The sequence below is a fragment of the Theobroma cacao genome, chromosome 3, assembly GCF_053813885.1.
Source record: "Theobroma cacao isolate CCN51 chromosome 3, ASM5381388v1, whole genome shotgun sequence".
NCBI lineage: Eukaryota > Viridiplantae > Streptophyta > Magnoliopsida > Malvales > Malvaceae > Theobroma > Theobroma cacao.
The window spans coordinates 33,719,369-33,740,262 of NC_142641.1; the positions used below are offsets into that span (position 1 = coordinate 33,719,369).

Consider the following 20,894-nt stretch of genomic DNA (forward strand, 5'->3'; position numbering starts at 1 on the left):
AGAAGGAATTGATCATGCCAAGTATAGGATGAGGTGCGTTTGGTAGAGTATTTGGAGGAGTAAGAGCAAATACTTTGAGAGTGCCAAGAAGAGGCATATACAGAATGCTCTACAATATATTCCAAGACCAAATGCTATGAGTCCAATAGCAAAAGGAATGTTTTATGTAGCCCAAATTTATTAACAGAATCACAAAACCAAGTGAGAACCCCAAACCTCCAAATGACCAATTCCTCAATAATCTTTGCCAGTACAACCTGAACAAAGGAAGTTCCTTTGATTTTTATCAAGTTTCTTTTTTACAGATTAAGGGTAAATTGTAAATTTTACCACATAATTTTCTTTTGTCGTAAGTGTATTTTTTTAATCATATAGATTGACCCCATTAAAAAAAGGAATTTAAGAGTCAATGTGTGATAAATAAAACAAAATTGGAGATGAAAATATAGAAGAAAGAACTTTTTTAGTAATGAAAATAGCAGATAATTTGTTATATCAAACAGAAAATAATTTGGTAAATGATTATTTGTTTGATTATCCAAATTAAAAAATGTATTTAACAATATTGATAATGAAACAATTATAGCACAGTTTTCAAATATATGTAAAGAAAACTATGTTAGGTTACTGACATGACTGAAAAAGAATTAATCCTTGATTATATATGCCACTATTTGTGACACCAAACTAATTAGTCAAGTGTAGTTTGGGATGCAGCACTCTAAACCCATATTTTCGACTTGACTAGACTCTTTGTTTTCAAGGGTTTCGAACCCTTTATGTAATGTACAAAACTAGGACCACAAGTGCAATGCAAGATTGAAACTAAATACTCCAACATATATATATATACAAGTGCTTCCTTCCTTACATACATCCACTTGTCGCTTTTGAGGTATTCTCCTTACATCAGATTAAAGCATAAAGAAGCTGCTGCATCCATGCTCTGCTTGCTTGCTCTCAAGTCGGAACAGCTGAATTACTGAAACTCTTCTCTTACCTTCCTTTTAGATACTATTTTGTATTATAATGGGGATGTAAATAATGACTATACTGCTCCTTTTGGTATTCAACAAGGCTGGTTTATAATACGTACAAAATATAATAGGGTAAGAACCTTGTCATCATGGTAGATTTTAGTCGCAGGTGCAAACAAGCATAAAAGGACTACATTTTGCCTAATACAGCTTCAATTAAAATGCAATATCCTTGCTACGTAAGTGGGGTTGCACGCACACTTCTGAAAGCTGACACTTGGCTTTGGTACCAGAAAAAGCTTACCCTTCAATCTTCATATATACATATAGTGCATGCATATAATTAATTATTTGTGGGTATATAATCTTCATGAAATGAACCCATGCATTAAGAGAGAGCATAGATGTATAGAGCTGTTTAATTAATCAGTTATACAAACCAAACACACAGCCCACCACTTCACCAAGCAAGAAATTAAGAGATTAGGAGAAGATTTGGTTCTATATAAAAAGTCTCAATTTCATGCATGGGTTTTCCTTGTTTTTTCATGGATTCCCCTCTAAACTCTACCTGCTCTCACTTAACCTTATATTCCCCATCTCTCCATTTCTAACAAAACCTCTTTGCCTTAAAATAACTCATCCCCAGCATCTTATTCCTACCAAACCGAAGAAGATACATATTAGTATCTTTTCCGCTAGCTCCTCAACTTTTTCTATCTTTTCATTCTGCACACTCAACCGCATCCAACTCCAATAAAACCAAAACACTTTCCAAAACCAAACTCATGACCTTCCATCGCTTCTCCAGCAAAAACAATGCCATTTCTTTCCTCTTATTCCTTCTCTCCCATTGATCAAATCCACTCAAACTTGAGCACCAAAATCTGAAAACATCTCAGCTCGTCGCTTCCTTTTCCTCCAAGGAAAAAACCAACTCCAACGCCTATACAGTCATTTTCTCAAGAACAAAAAGAAAAGAAACAACCCAACATCGTTACTTGGAGAATATAGGACAAGAGGGAAACACAAAGCCTTCAATGGAGATACGTAAAGGGTCTCAATCAGCTCAAAAGCACCCAGCTAACTTAGCTCTTTCACCATCTTCTTCTTCCTCCTCCTGCTCCTCTTTTAGTGCTAGCGTTGTGCCTCTTACCTGCTCTCCGGTTGAGCAAACCGCTCTGCCATATAGGATGGGGAGTAGAGGGATATCCATAGTCAGCTTGTCTGACTGTGAACGGCTGAGATTCGTCGACACTGCAGGGAACGAGTGGAGGATTGTTGAGAACCGGTTCAACCGGCTTGCTATCACCGGAAATGGGCATGAACCGGTTGTGAAGTGGTCGGATTTTGGTTCTTGCATAGGTGAGAATTACATATAAAGCTAAATTTGTCTTGGAAAACCAGGGCCTCCCAGGCTTTCACCATGCTTGCTTGCAATGTTAATGTAGGTAGCTAGCCATCACAATGCCACGTAGCAGTGCTCTCATAGCCAGCAGATGAACATGCAGTAGTTGCTTTTGCCATGTTGCTCTTTTGGATTTTATAATTGTAAAAGAATTATAAATATATACTCCTATCCTAGTTTTGTTTTTTTCCCCAAGTGACATAACTCGAAAAGTTATTTACTAGTTACGATTTACTTTCATGGTGTAGGAATGAGAGAATCACCAGAATTTGCTAATGAGCTCTTAAGAGCAATGAGAGGAAGAAGAGATTGGAAAAAGGATATCACAAAAAATGAACTTCACAGTTATTGGTGTCGCATGACAGATCCCTGGTTGGATTCAAGGATAGAATTATTCTTTGACCTGTAATCATCCTCATTACATTTCCCAACAATTTTGATGTTGAATCAGGTATACAGCTTATGAAAATTGAATGATCTCTTTTTGTAATTTTCCTCAGCTGTGACAGAAATATGGATGGAAGAATCAATGAGAGGGACATCAAGAAGGTGAAAACTAACAATTAATGAACTACCTTACTCTTTTACTTGTTATTGTTTATAGAAATTTGCAGCCAAGCTGAGTCTTTGTAGATTTGGACAATATATGCATAGTAAACCCTCTCACATCTGTAGACACAATTTACAGGCTATCTTGTTAAGTGCTCCCATAAATAAGTTGTCAGTAAAGCATGAGGAAGCTGAGGAACAAGCTAGTTTAATCATGGAAGTGCTTGACATTGAACACCGAGGCTATATCGAGGTATTTCCATTTCAACCTCACTAAGATTTAGTAAATGAAGAACCTTCAGGACAATCGTATCTGTCATGAGTGTTCAATATGAAACAGTGAAGTGTTCCGTGGAAAGTTGCATATTAAAGTTTTTACTTAGCTTGTCACTGTGTTACCGAACTTATGATCCGAGATTTTTCCATAATTTTGGTAGCCATCTCAATTGGAAAGTCTCTTCAAAGTAAGCTTACCAAAGGGCTCCTCTGCAACTTCATATCAAAAGGATCAAAAACTAGAGCCGACGTCAAAGGCCGAGATCTTGTTTCGGTCCTATTGGAGACGGACATGGATAATTCTGTTTTGGTTGATAGTTTGCTTTGCACTCTTCACATGGAAATTCATCCAATACAGCCATAGAACAGCTTTCCAAGTCATGGGGTACTGTCTATCCACTGCCAAAGGAGCAGCAGAGACCCTGAAATTCAACATGGCTCTGATCCTCCTCCCTGTTTGTCGAAATACGATAACATGGCTACGCAAGAATAGTGGGTTCAACTCGGTTATTCCATTTAATGATAACATCAATTTTCACAAAGTAATTCATCATTTCAACATATAATGTTTTATGAGTTAGAATATTTTGGAACTCGACATATTAAATTCATGTTAACAACTTTTCTTTTTTGGTTGCTTTTGTAGCTAATTGCAGGAGGGATAGTGATTGGTGTTCTCCTCCATGGCGGCACACATCTTGCGTGTGATTTTCCAAGAATTAGTGGATCTGATAGTTCCACTTTTCGACAAACTATAGCAGCTAGATTTGGCTATCAGCAACCATCATACTTCCAAATATTGGCCACAACAGAGGTTGCAACAGGAATTGCTATGGTGATAGTAATGATGATAGCATTCTCACTAGCAACAAAATGGCCTCGCCGCCAGACTTCTCCGCTGCCAAGGTCGGTTCGGAAGGTCACTGGTTATAATACATTTTGGTACTCCCACCATCTATTCATTCTGGTGTATGCTTTGCTCATTGTTCACTCAATGTTCCTCTTCCTGACAGATAATCTAACTGAAAAGACGGTAAGAATGGCATGATTTTATGAGATTATATGTAGTTAATGTTATGATCATGAATAATTGCTTTCCTAATTATTGCAACTTCATGCAACGTACTGAAATGAAGTCACAAGATTTTCACTAGTGCCTATCACAATAAATGTCTATCTTTATAAAGTCACCAATCACAAGGTTCATGTCACTTCGATATTTCTATATTTAGTAGAAGGAATGCATACTAAACTGTAGGACATGGTTTGAGTGATGAGTGACTCCAGGTCAGATTAAAGGCCTGCTAATGCAGCCTGATTGATTAATGAAGTAGAATTTCAGAGCATCTAGTCCATGTAATTTCTGAATTAGTATTTGATTAGTTATATATGACATGAGTTGTGATATTAAGAATCTTCTTTCTTAGACATGGATGTATATTGCCATACCGGTTCTATTATATGCTGGCGAGCGGATAATTCGAGCCATAAGATCAGGGTTTTGTGAGGTGGAAATTTGGAAGGTATAGCATATAACTTCATCTCAATTTCTTTAACAATTGTTAAATGCAAAGAGAACTTTATATGCATATCAACTTGATATAAATTTCTCTCTTGTTGTTTCTAATTCCAAATACAGGTAAACCTGTATCCAGGAAAAGTGTTGTCCCTCAAATTGCGAAAACCAGAAGGTTTTAGTCACAAGAGTGGCATGTACATTTTCATCCAGTGCCCTCAAATTTCACCCTTTGAATGGTAAATTTTATGATGTATTTATTTCAATATTTAACAAAATTTTGTTATACTATTAGGATGAGCTAATTTGGATGATATTCCATAAACTTTTATTCTGTCTTTGTTGATTGGCAATAGCTTACTGATACTGTTCAATATTATTTTGAATAGCAGTCCTAGTAATCCTATACTATTATTTTTTACCATTTGCCTTGTTCTCTCCCAGGCACCCATTTTCCCTAACTTGTGGACCAAAGGATGATTACTTAAGTGTGCATATCAGAACTCTTGGAGACTGGAGCTATCAGCTATACAGTCTCTTCCAGGAGGTAAACGTATGTGAAAAAAGCCACAGGTTCTGTATTCAAATAAGTATGCAAAAAACCTGAATGTCCTATTCCTCCTGTATCTGGTTTTTCCAGGCACAAGTAACAAGACTAAAGCAGTATCCCAAAATCTATATTGATGGACCTTATGGTGCGGCTTCACAAGACCACATCAAGTATGATATTGTGGTGATGGTTGGCCTTGGCATAGGGGTCACACCCTTTATTAGCATCCTCAAAGATTTTGCTAGCCGCGTCAAAAAACCAAACATTAATCATGTAATAACTTCATCTGCAAGCTGTTCTTATGAAACACAATTCAAGTATGCTTTTGTTCTTAGATTGACAGAAAGTGTTCTGACCATTATGTAGGCAGCCAGCGGGGAAGGCAGAATTGAGAAAGGTTCATTGAAAGCTTATCTTTATTGGGTTACAAGAGAACAAAGCTCTTTTAATTGGTTCATGGATGTCATGCAGGAAATAGCAGAAACAAACCAAAAGCAGGTTAATCCCAACAGAATCCTTATTAATTCCTTATCCCCAAGTGTGTATTGAGAACAAATTCACTAAAAAATTGAAATTTACTTAGATGTTCTTCCTAGTGAAAATCATCCAAATCTTTTTCTTACTCAATTGTAAATTCTATAGTCTGTTGTAGAGGTATTCAATTTCCTAACCAGTGTATATCAAGAGGGGGATGCTCGGTCGGCTTTAATCAGCATTATTCAATCCCTGTATCATGCCAAGAATGGAATGGACATTGTCTCTCGAACTCCGGTGAGTATGATGCGAACCAATATTTTGTGCTGTCTTATATCCATCCTAAAATGATACTGATAGTTAGGTTGACCGGATTAGCTAGGATGTTTCCTTATGCAAATACAAATAGACTTTGTAATCTCAAGTGATAAACTATTCAGGTACATACCCATTTCGCTAGACCAAATTGGTTCAACATCTTCTCAAACTTGGCTCGGAGACATAGAGGAGCACGGATTGGTGAGAAAAGCTTACCTTCACCAACAACCATCATAGAACTATATTATTACCATGCTCTTTTTAACCATTAGCATTCTAAGGTGGGTTCTTCCTCTTTACTCTGTGGTTTCTGAGAAGTGTGTTCGGTTTGGACAGGGGTTTTCTACTGTGGACCATTGGCATTAGCAAGAGAATTGGAGAGGTTGTGCACCAAATTCTCCACCAAAACCACCACAAGATTTGTATTTCATAAGGAGAACTACTAGTAGATCTTTTTGTTTTCCCACTTCTGTCATCTCCACAATAGGAAATGGCACAACCTTTTTAGTCTTGCATGGTGTGTTGGCTTTTCAAAGGCAGGCCAAGTTGAACATGAAATGAACGAAGCAATAGGAAAGAAGAAAAAACATGTTATGTATAGTGAAATCCATGCATATGGCATCTACAATCAATGCAATTGCAAAATGCAAGGTAATTTAAAAGCTTAATTAAATGTAGATAGAAACTGCAAGCCTAGATGTCTACGATCTTAAAGAGATGATTTTCCTTGCACTGCATCATAGGACTCAGGTGGTTCCCTCTGTTTGCTCCTCCTTGCCAACTTCCTCTCCAAGTTTTTCACTCTCCCAGTTGGCTTCCCCTTTTGCTTTCTACCATCAGAATCCCGACCATCTCCCTTAGCTTCTTGTTCCGATGAATGTTGTGTACATAGCATAGTCTTTCTTTTTAATGCATTCTGTTTAAAGGATATGAGAGGGGGCAGTTATCTGTTCCACAAATCTAATGCCCAAAATTCCTCTGCCTCTATACTCCTGTCGTCATCAAATGCATCGTGACATGAAATCATGTAACAATCATCTCCAAATTTTATCGGACTAATGAAATGGTTTCAGAATGTGTATAATATGATTGTTTTTAAAATTTTATTTATTTTTCTGTAGAAAGATTATAGATGATAAATCTCGAGAATTTAATAAATCAAAATGATTAATTGCGTTTTGGTTGATGAAAATAATCCAATGAGCGTCCATTTGTGCAAGACAAAATTACCAAACTTTTATAAAAATTTTTTACAATCAACTAGCATTTTTTTTTAACAAAATAGTAAAGAAAAAATTTAAAAATTATTATGAAAGAAATAAAAGAAATTTTTAAGTTGATTCTTTATGTTCTTTAGAACCAAAGGAAAATCTATTTAAAGACATAAATATTTATCCCTTAGGTACAATTAACAGTTAATTTAAATTAAAAAAAATTTAAATTTAAACACGGCTTGAAAAAGCTCCAATTTACACTTTAACTTATTTTAATCCAATTATTATAAATTTATTATCATCTTTATTTAAAAGTCTCTTTCTTCTTTATTTCATCTAATGTATGTGGATACACTTATTATTATTAAAAATGTCCTACATGTACGAAATAATTGTATAAATTAAAATATTAAACTAACTTTTTGTGGTTTATTGCTCATTTTTCAATCACAATGGTATAGCTTTGATTAAATGGGACCATTTTATTTTGCTGAATATTGATATTTACTTTAAAATTCAATAGAACTGTGTTAGTATAATATCTCATTTACACGGTTAGTTGATGCTATTGATTCATTTCAAGTCATCCTCAACCAAACTCCTTCACTTATTCTATATCTGAACGTCTTTAGGTTGGAGCAAGGATAGTTTACCTGTTGGCTTCATGTCCAATTTCATGGTTAATGCAAGCCTTTGGACAATGTCTCATCAAGATGATAGTTTCCCTTGAGTATAACGCCGCCAATTCTGGCTTTCCATTTTTAGAAATCAAGTAGTTTTGACCTTTTAAAGACTCAAATAAATCATATATATATATATATAAAAAGGAACAGATCATAGAAAGGGTTCGGTCTTCACCAACCACGAGTGGGGGGTGTGTAAATTACCCTGAACCGGGAATCTTTTTGGGTAATTTCGATTATGGTTGTCGGGGGAGGGAGTGCGCACTGACAGCAAAAAGAGAAGCTCCAACAACTTGGAAAATATAAAAGAGAGGAGAGATCCGAAAACAGGGAATCAAAGAGGAAGCCGTCACCATTCACCAACAAAGGTTTCGATAGCTAAACATCTTATTTATCTCTAAAGGACAGCAGTAAGCTTCGCTTTTTCACCTTTTCCTTTTTGGGTTCTTCGTTTTGTTACATTCTGCATGTATTTATGTTTTCTGTTTTTCGTTCTTTCTTTTCCCTTCATTTGTGGTGATAATTCCCCTCTCTGTTTTCCTTTGTTTTGCTTGCGGAGAAAATGAGAGGATTAGCTTTGTTGTACTTGCAAAATCTCTGAATCTGGGTTGTTGTCTTATATGATGAAATCATTCCATGCCTCCCTAAATGTGTTTCTTTTGTATTCTTTTTTTCGTAATTGTACGATGACTAACTTTTTTATTGAAATGGGTTATTATGTTTCTGCTAAATATGGCATGTTATCTGATTTAAGTTTTGATTTTTCTTGGTATTGGAGGATTTTGCTTTACTATTTTGGATTGTTGGAAACAGGTCATTTTGATGGAAGGCTTGGCGACTTCACGAATCATCTCGATTCAAGCTTCTCGTAGACAGCATTACTCTGCTTTTCTCCCTACATTTTCCTTGCAGTTACGAAAAATCTCGAATAGAGGTCAAGTTTGGATGATGAAACGTCCTAAGTCGTTCCAGTCGATTGCTGCTTCAGTTCAACCATTAGAAGCCTCAACTACTGGCCACTTTGATAATAAGCAGCCTTCAAAAGGTTTTATTTTTGTAGTTCTAGCGATCTTATATTGCTTTAGTTGAGTTCCAATGGTTTTAAATAGAAAGTAGGAACTGGGTTTAAATCTAAGCTTATAATGGTTTTTGAATTTTATGGACTTCAATGATGAATGCTTGGTCAGTTTTTAATTAACTTTTCAATGTCTTTTACTGGTATGGTGATTGCTTTTATTGATAGTTGCGTTTATTACGTTATAGAGGTACTTGAGCTGTGGAGAAGTGCTGATGCAGTGTGCTTTGATGTGGATAGCACTGTGTGCATAGATGAGGGCATAGATGAACTTGCAGAATTTTGTGGGGCTGGAAAGGCTGTTGCAGAATGGACTGCAAGGTTGGTTGTCCAATTCATTTTGAGTACTTCAATTCCTTTGATGTTGTAGAGCTTAGATAGTTGATTCTGGTTTTGGTTTGATAGAGCGATGGGTGGTTCTGTTCCTTTTGAGGAGGCCTTGGCTGCCAGATTGTCTTTGTTCAAACCTTCCCTGGCTCAAGTCCAGGATTTTCTTGAGAAAAGACCACCAAGGTATGAGGCTTGTACTTCACTGTCTTGTTTATAACTTGTTATGTTCAACATATGACTAGGATGTTTGGGTAGTTTGTGGAGTGAAATTAGTACATTCTGCTAAGAAGCCATGATTTGCTTGAACCTAACAGTGTTCATGCTGCCATATGTTCAGTATTTGCATTAAATATTTTCACATCATTTTATTTTATATTATGTCTAGTTCTAAAGTTTGAGGCTCACTTGACAAGCAAAACAAGTTTCATTTTAGCTCCTACATTATTTTAATGTTGCTACACTATGATAAAACAAAATTCTGGAGCTGCTATTCGTCGAATAACATTGTTTCTAAAACATCCATCTTAACCTTTAACCAAGATCCTAGATATTTCGGCACCTTAAACGTAACCACCTAAGTAAGGCGAGTAAAACTAATTTCTAGTCTCCTTTTTTCTCTTTCTTTTTTATTTTTAAGATGATGTTAAGATTTTACAGGACCTGTACTTCTCAGCTTTTGATTTGATCATCACATCATAGTCATTATTTGCGGAAATTTCAGATTAACTGTGTAATAATTTATAATTTAAATTAAATTCGAGAAAAAAATTTAAATTTAAATTTGCCCCTTGCATAAGGGCATTCTGAATATTGATAAAGCAACATGTACCAATACTCTAAACCAAAACTATGATGTTCTCTAGAAAATTGTTACAGAAAAATAATGGTAGAAGGGTATCAACTCCTTGATGAATAAACCATTTTGAGTTGTCTTTTATATTTTTTTTGTTACAATATTCTTTTTGTGTTTGTCTTAGTTTTTTTCTTCTCTAAAACCTGATAATTGCCAAATAATTCATGAGTTATTCTGAAAAAGAGCCATGTTCATTATTCTTCTTTGCAGGATTTCTCCTGGCATGGAAGAATTAGTCAAGAAGCTGAAGGCTACAAATACCAATGTTTATCTAATCTCTGGGGGCTTCCGCCAAATGATCAATGTATGCTACTATGCTGCAAAACACTGGAAAGACCATTCATATTTTTTACTTATTTTTGATAAGGCATTCATGTGGATTTTCGTTTTTCCAATTAACTGTGATCAACCAATATTTTTAATAATGGAAGTTGGAACTTGAGAAACTGGAGAGCTTGAGGCTCATGCCAAACAATTTAATGCAAATTGGCAATCCTTACATGACATTAGGTCCTATACAGACAGCAGATGATGACATAGGAACAACCAACTAGATTAAAGACAATTTAAGCATGATACTCTTTCTGGAAAGAGATATATGATTTCTTGTTCTTTAATTCTTTAAACATGTTGAAGCTGAATGAAAATGGTTAAAAGAAAATGCTCAGCCTGAATACTTAAATGCCTTCATTTATAACGCATAGATGGGTAATGTTATTCTACAACCACACAATGTGGCAAAGGATCTCATTTTCTGCTTTGTCAGTTTAGAGTTAGTATTAAGCATGTAGGCTCATTACTATTGGAAGAGGCATGTCATTAGATAGTAATATAATCTTCACAATTATTACTGGAATACTCCTGCCAGAAGATGGTTAATTGAGATAGTTTGTTTGTAGCCTGTTGCATCAATCCTTGGAATTCCACAAGAAAACATTTTTGCCAATAACCTGCTCTTTGGAAGTTCTGGGGAGTTTCTCGGTTTTGATGCTAATGAGCCTACTTCAAGGAGTGGAGGAAAAGCCGCTGCTGTTCAACAAATAAGAAAGGTGAGTCTTGTGGCAGCTTTTTGCATTGGCTGGCTAAAAATTACATTACTAAGTCAATTAAAGTAATTTTCCAGGCTCAGGGATATAAGGTCTTAGTCATGATTGGTGATGGTGCTACTGATCTTGAGGTTAGTAAATTCATCCGAATTTCTTCTAAATATAGTTAATCTTTATTTAAGGATTGGGTGAAGTTCATAATTTTTTTCCGCAATGACCTTTCCTTTGTGTGACATTTCCGTGCCTGTTTAGAGAGGAAGATACTTTTATTTTCAATATGCTTTAAAGGGCTTTATGAAAATTTTCAAATATACCTCTATATGTGTGTGGAAAGAAGGAGAGTGCAGAAAAACTAAAAGGTCATAAGTTTTTTTTTTTTTTTATTTGGAGGATGGGGAGTGTGGAATGTAATGGGAGAAGTGCCTAGTAATTAAATATTCAGGGTTAAGCTCATTGTCTCTTCATTAAATTTAGTTACATTGTTGAGCATCCTATAGGTTTGTCGGGCAATTTCTGATTGCTTCCCTTAATTGTCTTTGAGCAGCATTTTTCTATATCAATGGGATTTTCACATTTTCTTTATTTCTCCCATTTGGCTTCAAATATAGGCCCGTAAACCAGGAGGTGCTGACTTGTTTATTTGCTATGCTGGTGTTCAACTTCGGGAGGCTGTTGCGGCGAAAGCTAATTGGTTGATCTTCAACTTCAGAGATCTTATAAATGCCTTGGAGTAGCTTGTTTACTTTCTGATTTTTATGCCTTTTTCTTTTCTGTTACAAGTTTTGTGCACATGTGTTTTATGCATGCATTCTTCATAATTTTTTGCTATAGGTTTAAGTGTATAAAACTCAGAAAATGAATAACGAGGGGTTGTTTCATGTTCTTTCCGCATTGTAAATGCCGATGCTTTACATCTTCATACTCATTTTCTTAGGTGAGAAATCTTCTCCGTGGCTCATTCCTTGTGCTATAGAAAGCATTGTGGAAATTGCAACAAGTGAATGGCATTGGCAGGTGTTAAGATAGAGCATGAATTATGTATATTTGTGGATTGGAAGTTGAGACAATGTTGCATAAAAATGTAGTCATAGGTCCCAATAGAACTGGATTTAGTATGTAAAGTTAACTAGATTGGTCAAATAAGCATAGAAGTATGGGTTTCACTTGACTTAAGTTTTGCTCTTCTCTTGGGTGTCAAAACCTCATAATATCTACATATAACAACGATATGATTAGGTTGATGGTCAAGACGTGCGGATTGGGTCGGATATTTAGGCCCAAAACAGGGAACTTACTGGCACGTCCAAGCCCATGATAAGTCAGTTTTGGACATATTGCCGATTGTTCCATACATTAATCAATGCCCACTAGCCCTCGTAGCATTCTTACTTTATTTCTTCGCAGATTATTTGACGACTCTTTGAATTAAGCTGCTACCCACTTCATTGATCTGAATTGTTCAACTTTCTTGTTCCTAAAGAAAAGAAAGAGAAGGTGGTGTGTCACTAATAAATCTATTATGTTTCATCATTCATAAATGAATAATAATAATAATAATAATATGATTCATTTAATCAACTCTTTGTGGCCCTCCGCACCATTCCTTTTACACTTTTCAATTCAGTGATAGATAGATGTATGTATTCAATTTCTTACTTTATATATGTAAGACTAAATCATAAATGTTTGTGAATGTGCAATTAATTTCTAAAAGTTTGCAAATAACCTGTGCTTTGTTCTAGAATTATTAAATCTTCTTAATCATAAAATACTTTCATCTTCTCCACGTATATCCCGTAAGATCCTAAGTCCAGTGCACCTCCATTGTTCTAAAAGGGCAAGAAAAACTTTACTAATGTCCAATTTCCATACCTACCCATTTATCCTTTCTCATTGGCGTCTCTACAAATTTTTGTCCTATTATTTTATACAATTGCTAAATGGCATTGTTCTGGCCCATACATACATTCGAGTTCAAATCGAAGGAGATGAGATTTTTACTCAAAATAGACCACAACCCTGAAACAATTTAAATAAAACCAGAAAATTGCATGTAAGTTTAGATTTAATTATTCTTATTGTCAAAAATCAATTATCTCACAAAATTTTATTATAATATTAATTCTGTCTTTAAACAAGTATACCCAGCTCGAGCAATCTGTTTCCAAGCTTACATTTCTTTTGCCGCTTATGGTAACACGGGAAAAAGAAAACATAAGCTCCAAAAATTGAAGAATGAATAGTAAATTCAAATAACAATATTGGTCAAAAGGGTTAAATGTAAATCTGTTTGTGCAAAAGTTGTAAATTGATTAAAAGAAAAAAGTGAAGTATCATAATTATAATATGACGATGGAATCACTTGCTTTAACAAAAAGTAGATTATCCATTAATTACATCACAACCAAGTATCATTTACGCGGGAATTCCATAATTCCCCAATGAATCTAGTAACTGCCCCAAGTGTCAAGGTAGGAGTTATTGGTGGAAGTAGATATGATCAATCCCAGCAAGCAAACATTGGTTCCTCCTCCTCGGCCATGGACGATCATGTCAATGGACAAAGTGAGTCCTTTTCAAAGGCTCCTTACATCACATGCACATGATGCACTTTCCTTTTGCAAATTTCAAAAGATTAGAAAGAAAGGCCCCAAGGCCAAAAGACAAGTATTTCAGATGCCAAATCTACCCAAAGAATAGACCGAGATATACCTGTTTGAGATTAAATTTTTGGGACCCTCGGGCCCCTCCAGGGTTAGGTATAAAGAGTTGACATTGTCCCTCACCAAAATATTAGAATGAACAAGAAAAAGGCTCCCTTTTTTATAAAAGAAAGAAAAGTTAAATATGCGCAAAGCTATGGAAATTGACCATTTTATTTATAAATGGAGGGAGAAAGTTGAAGATTATTCTTCTAAGAGACTTAAATCCGTTTACTCAAATACCCAAATTTTGGCTTGGGACTTTACAATTTTTCAAGTGATTATATATATATATATATATATTTCAATAATATTATATGTATATAGACCTTCGCCGGCCCTCTCAAGACAACCGTTTTCTAAGACTCCCTGCCGTTAAAATCCAAAAAAATAAAAACCCATTATTCAGGTTGTCTATTTTTCATATTAGGAATTTAGGGTACATGAAATGGACTAAGTTGGTGGTGTTGGCGGGGTCAGTTGGTCCACAAAAAATAAAAATCATACCAGTAATTTTATCTCATCCCCCTTTTTTTTTATTTTAAAGGAGAAAATTTTTTAAAAATGATATTAGTAGTAATGTGTTTGTTGTTAGTACCTTGAAAAGCCCTGTGTTTGTTTTTATTGAGAAAAAGCTAGAAAAAGGATTAGTAACAGGGGTGGATGCAGGTGAATGTAGCCTTTGTAGATAACAGAGCAACGGATCTTATTCTTCCAAGGAATCCAATCTCTGAGATTCAACCATAACAAAAAACATCTTTTTTGAAACTTGGGTCTGCTAGATTTTGCTTCACAGCTTAACTGATTCTCGAAAAAGAGAAAAAAAAAGAAAGAAGAAAGTAAGCCCCTTTTTTTCTTTTTTATCTTGTTGTTATAGTTGAAGCAGCAAGAGCCAATTTTATCAGCTTCGTTTTGGGTGCAATGGGGTTCCTTCATTCAATGGGTTTTGCATTGCTGAGGTTGTTTTCATATTGGTAAAGCTTGGATTTTTATATCATTTTCAGAGATGGGTTGTTGTTTTTAGGGTTGTTGCTGTTTGTGACGTCTAAGCAGTTTGTCTTAGGAAATGGGATTTTGTTCATTTATGGGTTTGGCTGTCTATAGTTTGCGTCCCGTTGAATAAAGTTTATGTTTTTGACAGCTATTCAGGCTGCTGTTGTTTGTGCCGTAGTGTTTGATTGTCTCAAGATTGTAGATTTAGGAAGCTCATTTTTGTTCGTTCCTTTAGTTTTATGTTGGCTGGTTTATTATTTCATTGTCTTCGTTAAGTTCCTGGAATTGATTGTTGAGTTGGAGGAGTTTCCATCCTGGCTTGCACATTGTTTTCTGTTATATGAAAAGTTCTTGTCAGGGAGACAAATGAGAAAATCTGTTTTCGTTAAATTGGCGCTGTTTCATAATTCAATAAGATTTCTCATTCTCTACTTGATTATTGTGCTGAAGTGTGAAAGGCCAAAGATATTTTCTTTTCATACTTGGATTCATGGAAATTGTTGCTTTGAGGTTTTGGGTGTTGAGAATTGAAATAAAGGTAAACTTTTGTGCTGTGGAACTTGGGTAGTCTCTGAAATTTCTGTGGACGAGCAGAAATGGATTCATGGCTTGTTGCAGCAGCAGCAGCTGCTGGATATTTTGCTAAATATTGGAAAAATCTTTCGAAGGATAGGAATGGCTTTCCAGAGTTTTCTTCTGGGAATTCAAGAATTGGAAAGGCTGATAGCGGGAAGGGTCCCTTCTGCAAATTGTCTCCGAGAAGGAAACTCCAGGAAGATGTTTCTCCAGATGCAAGAGAGGTTTCAGATAGGAAAGTTTCGGATATTTACCATTTAAATGTCACTTCAGCTGCAGAAGTGGCGTCGACGATTGGATTTTATGGTGAAAAGGTGGGAAGCTTGGGAAATCACACAGATCATAATGTAATTTGTCTATCAAGTTTAGCACCTGGATTCTTGACAAATGAAAACCTGAGAGAAGATAAATGTGGAAAGGAGTCTGGTGCTGATAGTGGTGGTAATTCTGCTAAACCTTCTATCACTAGAATGGACTCTTTTAGTGATTCTATGAGGAAAAGAAGCTCTCTTAAAACTAAAATTTCATATGGACGTTTGCTTAAACCTCTAACTTCCCTAGATAGTTGTCTCATGGCTCAGCTGTATATGCAACATGTTAAAATGGAGGAGTACGTACTTAGTTCCCTTCCATCGCCATCAACGCCAACTTTGAGACCATTGCTCATAACTGATGGAAGCCGAATAATCAGCAGAGCAAGTCATGATTTTTCTAGTGGATCAAATGTAACCGGGGACAATAAGCTGCATAATGAAGCCACTTTCAAAAAGAGTGGATATGTGCCCGGGATTCCTCCATTGCCGAAAATCGAGTCTTTGGATCTCCCCAAGAAGTTGAAATTTAAGAGAGGAAGCGTGCGCAATGGAAGACTGAGCATTCCTTGCAAAATTGATACTGAAAAGCAGTTTCATTCACAACAAGGTACTGTTCTTACATTGTTATGAATTTTGCTATTACCTTTTATGTCAATGCTATTTGGAAAAATGAGGGGGTTTCTTAATACTTGCCTATGCTTAGAAGTCAAATAAACATTTCATTTGATTAAAGTAAAAATGGAAGTCATTCTTACTACTGAAAGCTATTTTCTATCAGATTATTTGCTTTCTTGCTAAATGTGTTAGATGTTGAAAGGGAAGTAATCCGAAAATATGTACTTACCGTAGGTTAAATAGGGAGTGCAAGCATGCTACCATCATATTTGCTTATGTGAACACAGTTACACTTGCCATTTTCAGTCCTGAAGCTCAGGAGTGTCAATGTAATTTCTTTTTGTTGGACATTTTTTATTTATTTATTTATTTTTGGTGGGGGGGCAGGCATTTTTGGGGTGGTTAACTCTAGTTGGACCTTCCAGAGTTCAAAAAAGAAAAGGAATAATAAGTAGGATCAATTACCTTTTCTCCATCTTCGTCATGAGTTAAACAGCATTAGAAACAGTTTCTTATACTTTCATTCTATGTTACTCGGACTCAAAGCCAGTGTCATATGTGGGTATGTGTTCAACACATGTGCATTCTATTTTTTCTAAGTTTTTCCTTATATTTGGAGGGTTAGACCTCCACACCCATGTCAGTCGGAAATGTGTCGGACACGGGTACTTCAAGGAAAATAAGAATCAGAGGAATGTTTAATGCCTCTTCAAACAATTCTTTATTTTGGCATTTGATAAGTTCTTATCCAAATTCAATGATTTATGAGAGGAGCTTAAGCTTGATGCAGAAGAACATGATTTGCCATTAAATTTTAGTTATTTATTTATTTATTTATTCTACATTTTGCACATAAATATGTCTCCCTTGCTTCATTGAGACAGAAGCAATAGTATTTTACACTCACTTGTTATTTTAGACGTAAGCCATGTATTCACTAATATACAAGGTCTATCTATATACTTTCAATACTAGCAAGAAAAGCAGTGGACACTTTTTTGATGAATAGGCACCCTAGTCTTCAGTCAAGATTTCTTTTAGTATTTTATTCATTCATTATACTTATGATATTTCTCTTGTAGTCTAGTCAACTGCATGTCCTAATCCTTTTTTACTTACCAGGTTCACATCATGGAGCGATTCTATTTTGTCTGGGGATTTCTATTGGTTTAATATCTTCTTACATGGGAAATAGAAGGGAAGTGGACAAATTGAAAGGGTTGTTAAAGCAGACAGAGAACTTGGTTCAAGATCTACAAGAAGAACTTGAGATGAAAGATTCATTGACAGTGAAAGAGCTAGCTAATGAGAATTATGAATCACAGGAGACATATGACAATTCATTTCATGACAGGGCAACAAATTCATGTTCCCTTGAACAGAATATAGATAATTCTACAAGATATGATGGTAAAGAATTATATTATGAAAAGGTAAAGGAAAGCTCAGAGTCTATGAGTAAAATTGAAGCAGAGCTTGAAGCTGAACTTGAGAGGTTGGGACTAAACATGAATGTATCTAATATGGAGAGAAGATTATCTGATCTTGTTGAGGTAAGCTTGTATCTATCGTGGCATTCCCTTGAGCTCTTTGGATGGTCTAATGGATGCTTTATTTGTTGCATTTGCATCAGCCTTGTGTATGACTGCACCAGTTCTTGTATGGAATTTTTTCAGTTTCTTTTTTAAATATCATGGGAAGATTATTCAGTTCTCTGAAGACCACTATCAAAAATGCATACTGAGAACTTTAATTTTTTATTATCTTGTGTACTCTGCAGATGTTTCTTGAGAAATCACTATGAAACTATGTTGATTGAATCTCGTGAGAATGCAATTTTCTGATTCTAAATTTAATATTTCATGTTCAATTTCAAATCTTGAAAACTAGAATATTTGGTCATTTGATTTACTTGTTTGATGCTGGATGGTACTTTATATGTTTTGTAGTAGTTAGAAACCAGGAGGGCAATACTTAGGTAAAGTTCCTTAAGTCAAAGTTTGTGAGGCCCCTTATTAAAAACAATAAAATAAAATATAAATTTGAAAATCCAAACCAATAGATTGAAAACTCTTATTACATAGATAAAGTATATAAAGTTTCAAATAATTTGAATATGTTTTGATATTTTATTTAAATAGGCATTTTTATTGAAAATTTTGACAAAGTTTTCACCATTCAATAAACATCGATCAAAGTTTGTGCATACATGCTATTTTTAATTAAATTTTTACATATTATTGATCTTCTCACTAGATTCTATCAATCTATCGGTTTAAATTTTGAAATTTTAGTTTTTATTTAATCAATTTCAAAGAGGAGCCTTAGGAACTTGACCTAAGGAAGCTCACCTAAGTTCTCTCCGAAACCACAAAGTCCAAGAATTATCAGAATGAAATGATAGAGATCAGGATGCAACCTCTTCCTTGTTGGATGAGGCAATGGTTCAAACATTAGTCAATGTGTTATTCACAAAGGAGTGGGAAGGCATTGCAATTATTAGACTAATGAAGCATGAATTTCTTGTATAAATATCTTCTGATGTCAGATGATAATGTCTCTTGCCAGAGGAAGCTGAGTAAAAGCACAGTTTCTTAATCACTGTCCTGGTGTGCAGCTTGTTTAGCATGTGATTTCTTCCATTAGAGTTCTTTTCCTTTTTAAATACTATGAAAGACACGTTTTATCCTTTTTGTTTCTCACTTTATTATGTAGTTTGTTTCCCATGAAAGATGGTTTTTATCCTTTTTTGCTGCAGGTTTACGTATTTGCATATTTCTCCAAATGTTACAGGTAGATGTAGTGCATATCAAACAAAAACATTTGGTTAATTTGCCTCTTATTGGAATTACATTTCAAGGTTGTCATATTGTTTTTCATTTGCATATTTCTAAGGATAACCTCTTACCAATAGATATGACTGTCGTGGCTGCTTGATTCTTTGCACATGACATTGCTGTGTATTGACTGTTTTGAATATTTTATAGGAGTTACAAGCAAATAAAATAAGCAAAACATGATGGAAGGGCAGAAACCTTTCATTGTGAATTTATTCTGAGAGAAGTATAGTCTTTTCTTCCTGTATATATAGTAAGAAAATAGTTGTCTATTTAGCTTGGTGATTTTACTTAGCTGTTTGCTGTTGCATTTATTTTTTTCCTTCCACCCAAGCTTGCTTGTATGTCCAAATGATACAGCTAAAAATTCACGCAGCTCGACCCAGATTTTGTGGCGGATTTTGCTGAAGGTGAATTGAGATCTGACAAGGTCAAGGATCAGGCTCCTGTCCAATCTGTGCCAAATGAAGATAGAAGTGGCACCTCAACTACTCACTCTGGAAATTATGCAGTCTCACCTCGAGAGTTGAGCTTGCGTCTGCATGAAGTTATTCAATCAAGGCTTGAAGAACGTGTACAGGAACTTGAGACAGCCCTCCAGAACAGCCAGAGGAAGGTGAAACTAATGGAATCAGAGCCTAAGAACTCTTGGAAGATATCTGGCAGTGAATGGAAAAATTCCTCCACCCCAGAGAGTCTAACTAACAAAGAGTTTGATTGCGTGTCCAAGCCTCTAGTTATGAATTTATCAGGGGAAGCTCTAGATGCATACAACGAGGCTTGTGAAGAGTTGTTGAAGGTAGATGAGTCAGAAGAAGAGGAGGATGCACCATCGGATCATTATCAAAATAACTATCATGAGGAGCTGGATATGTTTGATGGAAACATGTCATGGGATGGTCAAAATACCAGAAACGGTTCATTGCCAAATCCTACGCACAATGCAATGAATATATTAGAGGAACCCTTTCGTGGTCAAGGAAGAATATTGGAAGAGCAATCCTCAAGGGTACAGGAATTACTGGACATTGGTGTAAGTGAAGATGAATCTAGTGATTGTGATGATGAGATGGAGAAACAACTGATACAGCAGATTGTGGAGAAAACCAAGAAAGGATCTCCTGTACTGCTAAACGCACAGAGGTTACTGTTTTCTATGTATGAAATATAACATTGAGATTAAAATGAACAAAAAATGGGGAAACTAAAATTTTTGCAGTGTATACATATAGAAGTACTTTGTATTCTTAAGCACAGAAATTCCCCATTTACTTTTTTGATTTGTCCATACTTTCACAAAGAGAATATTACATTATTAACAACTTATATCGACTTACAGATTTTGTTTAGGGAAAGAGAAAACTCAAACCATCCTCCTTGACTTGAACAGAAAAACATCAAATGTTAAGATACAACCAACAAGAGGGTACAAAAATTCTTGAATAACATCTTGTCTATTTACTCAGTAATAATAAATTGTATACCGAATAAAATTCCACAAATATCATGACCAATGACTCCAACCGGCCACCTCTGTAATAGTGTCCCAATATGTGTGTGTTTGTGTGGTTGAGACTTGAGAGAGAGA

The 20,894-nt window shown here is 35.3% G+C and overlaps 3 protein-coding genes across 5 annotated transcripts; all 3 read left to right on the top strand.

Moving 5' to 3' along the window:
• The first annotated feature begins 1,783 nt into the window (after positions 1 to 1,783).
• On the top strand, positions 1,784 to 6,640 carry LOC18604835 (respiratory burst oxidase homolog protein A-like). Of its 2 annotated transcripts, none has more exons than XM_088805031.1 (14): positions 1,784 to 2,342; positions 2,634 to 2,790; positions 2,886 to 2,934; positions 3,074 to 3,187; positions 3,372 to 3,752; positions 3,857 to 4,243; positions 4,638 to 4,733; positions 4,850 to 4,965; positions 5,171 to 5,279; positions 5,367 to 5,549; positions 5,643 to 5,774; positions 5,919 to 6,047; positions 6,191 to 6,269; positions 6,405 to 6,640. In XM_088805031.1, exons 1-14 carry the CDS (start codon positions 2,018 to 2,020, stop codon positions 6,512 to 6,514), a joined length of 2,367 nt encoding a protein of 788 aa, XP_088661157.1. In that variant the 5' UTR covers positions 1,784 to 2,017; the 3' UTR covers positions 6,515 to 6,640. The 2 variants fall into 2 exon arrangements, with proteins under 2 accessions (XP_088661157.1, XP_007037569.3); XM_007037507.3 differs by having other exon boundaries at positions 5,171 to 5,273.
• A 1,433-nt stretch (positions 6,641 to 8,073) lies between these two features.
• On the top strand, positions 8,074 to 12,194 carry PSP (3-phosphoserine phosphatase). 2 transcript variants are annotated; one of them, XM_088805032.1, is made up of 8 exons: positions 8,074 to 8,333; positions 8,779 to 9,010; positions 9,229 to 9,361; positions 9,446 to 9,553; positions 10,434 to 10,527; positions 11,123 to 11,272; positions 11,347 to 11,400; positions 11,878 to 12,194. In XM_088805032.1, exons 2-8 carry the CDS (start codon positions 8,788 to 8,790, stop codon positions 12,001 to 12,003), a joined length of 888 nt encoding a protein of 295 aa, XP_088661158.1. In that variant the 5' UTR covers positions 8,074 to 8,333; positions 8,779 to 8,787; the 3' UTR covers positions 12,004 to 12,194. The 2 variants fall into 2 exon arrangements, with proteins under 2 accessions (XP_088661158.1, XP_007037571.3); XM_007037509.3 differs by having other exon boundaries at positions 8,076 to 8,375.
• A 2,356-nt stretch (positions 12,195 to 14,550) lies between these two features.
• Positions 14,551 to 20,588, top strand: LOC18604837 (uncharacterized). The gene is made up of 3 exons (XM_018117882.2): positions 14,551 to 16,461; positions 17,592 to 18,022; positions 19,683 to 20,588. Exons 1-3 carry the CDS (start codon positions 15,561 to 15,563, stop codon positions 20,475 to 20,477), a joined length of 2,127 nt encoding a protein of 708 aa, XP_017973371.2. The 5' UTR covers positions 14,551 to 15,560; the 3' UTR covers positions 20,478 to 20,588.
• The last annotated feature ends 306 nt before the right edge of the window (positions 20,589 to 20,894 follow it).

Excerpts from the sequence above, each read along its gene's own strand:
- LOC18604837 (XM_018117882.2), top strand. The coding sequence starts at position 15,561 with ATGGATTCATGGCTTGTTGCAGCAGCAGCAGCTGCTGGATATTTTGCT. Across the intron at positions 16,462-17,591 it reads GCAGTTTCATTCACAACAAG|GTTCACATCATGGAGCGATT; the intron begins GTACTGTTCTTA and ends TTTACTTACCAG. Across the intron at positions 18,023-19,682 it reads GATTATCTGATCTTGTTGAG|CTCGACCCAGATTTTGTGGC; the intron begins GTAAGCTTGTAT and ends AAATTCACGCAG.
- PSP (XM_088805032.1), top strand. The coding sequence starts at position 8,788 with ATGGAAGGCTTGGCGACTTCACGAATCATCTCGATTCAAGCTTCTCGT. Across the intron at positions 9,362-9,445 it reads GTTGCAGAATGGACTGCAAG|AGCGATGGGTGGTTCTGTTC; the intron begins GTTGGTTGTCCA and ends TTGGTTTGATAG. Across the intron at positions 11,401-11,877 it reads ATGGTGCTACTGATCTTGAG|GCCCGTAAACCAGGAGGTGC; the intron begins GTTAGTAAATTC and ends CTTCAAATATAG.
- LOC18604835 (XM_088805031.1), top strand. The coding sequence starts at position 2,018 with ATGGAGATACGTAAAGGGTCTCAATCAGCTCAAAAGCACCCAGCTAAC. Across the intron at positions 2,343-2,633 it reads GGATTTTGGTTCTTGCATAG|GAATGAGAGAATCACCAGAA; the intron begins GTGAGAATTACA and ends TTCATGGTGTAG. Across the intron at positions 6,048-6,190 it reads ACATTGTCTCTCGAACTCCG|GTACATACCCATTTCGCTAG; the intron begins GTGAGTATGATG and ends TAAACTATTCAG.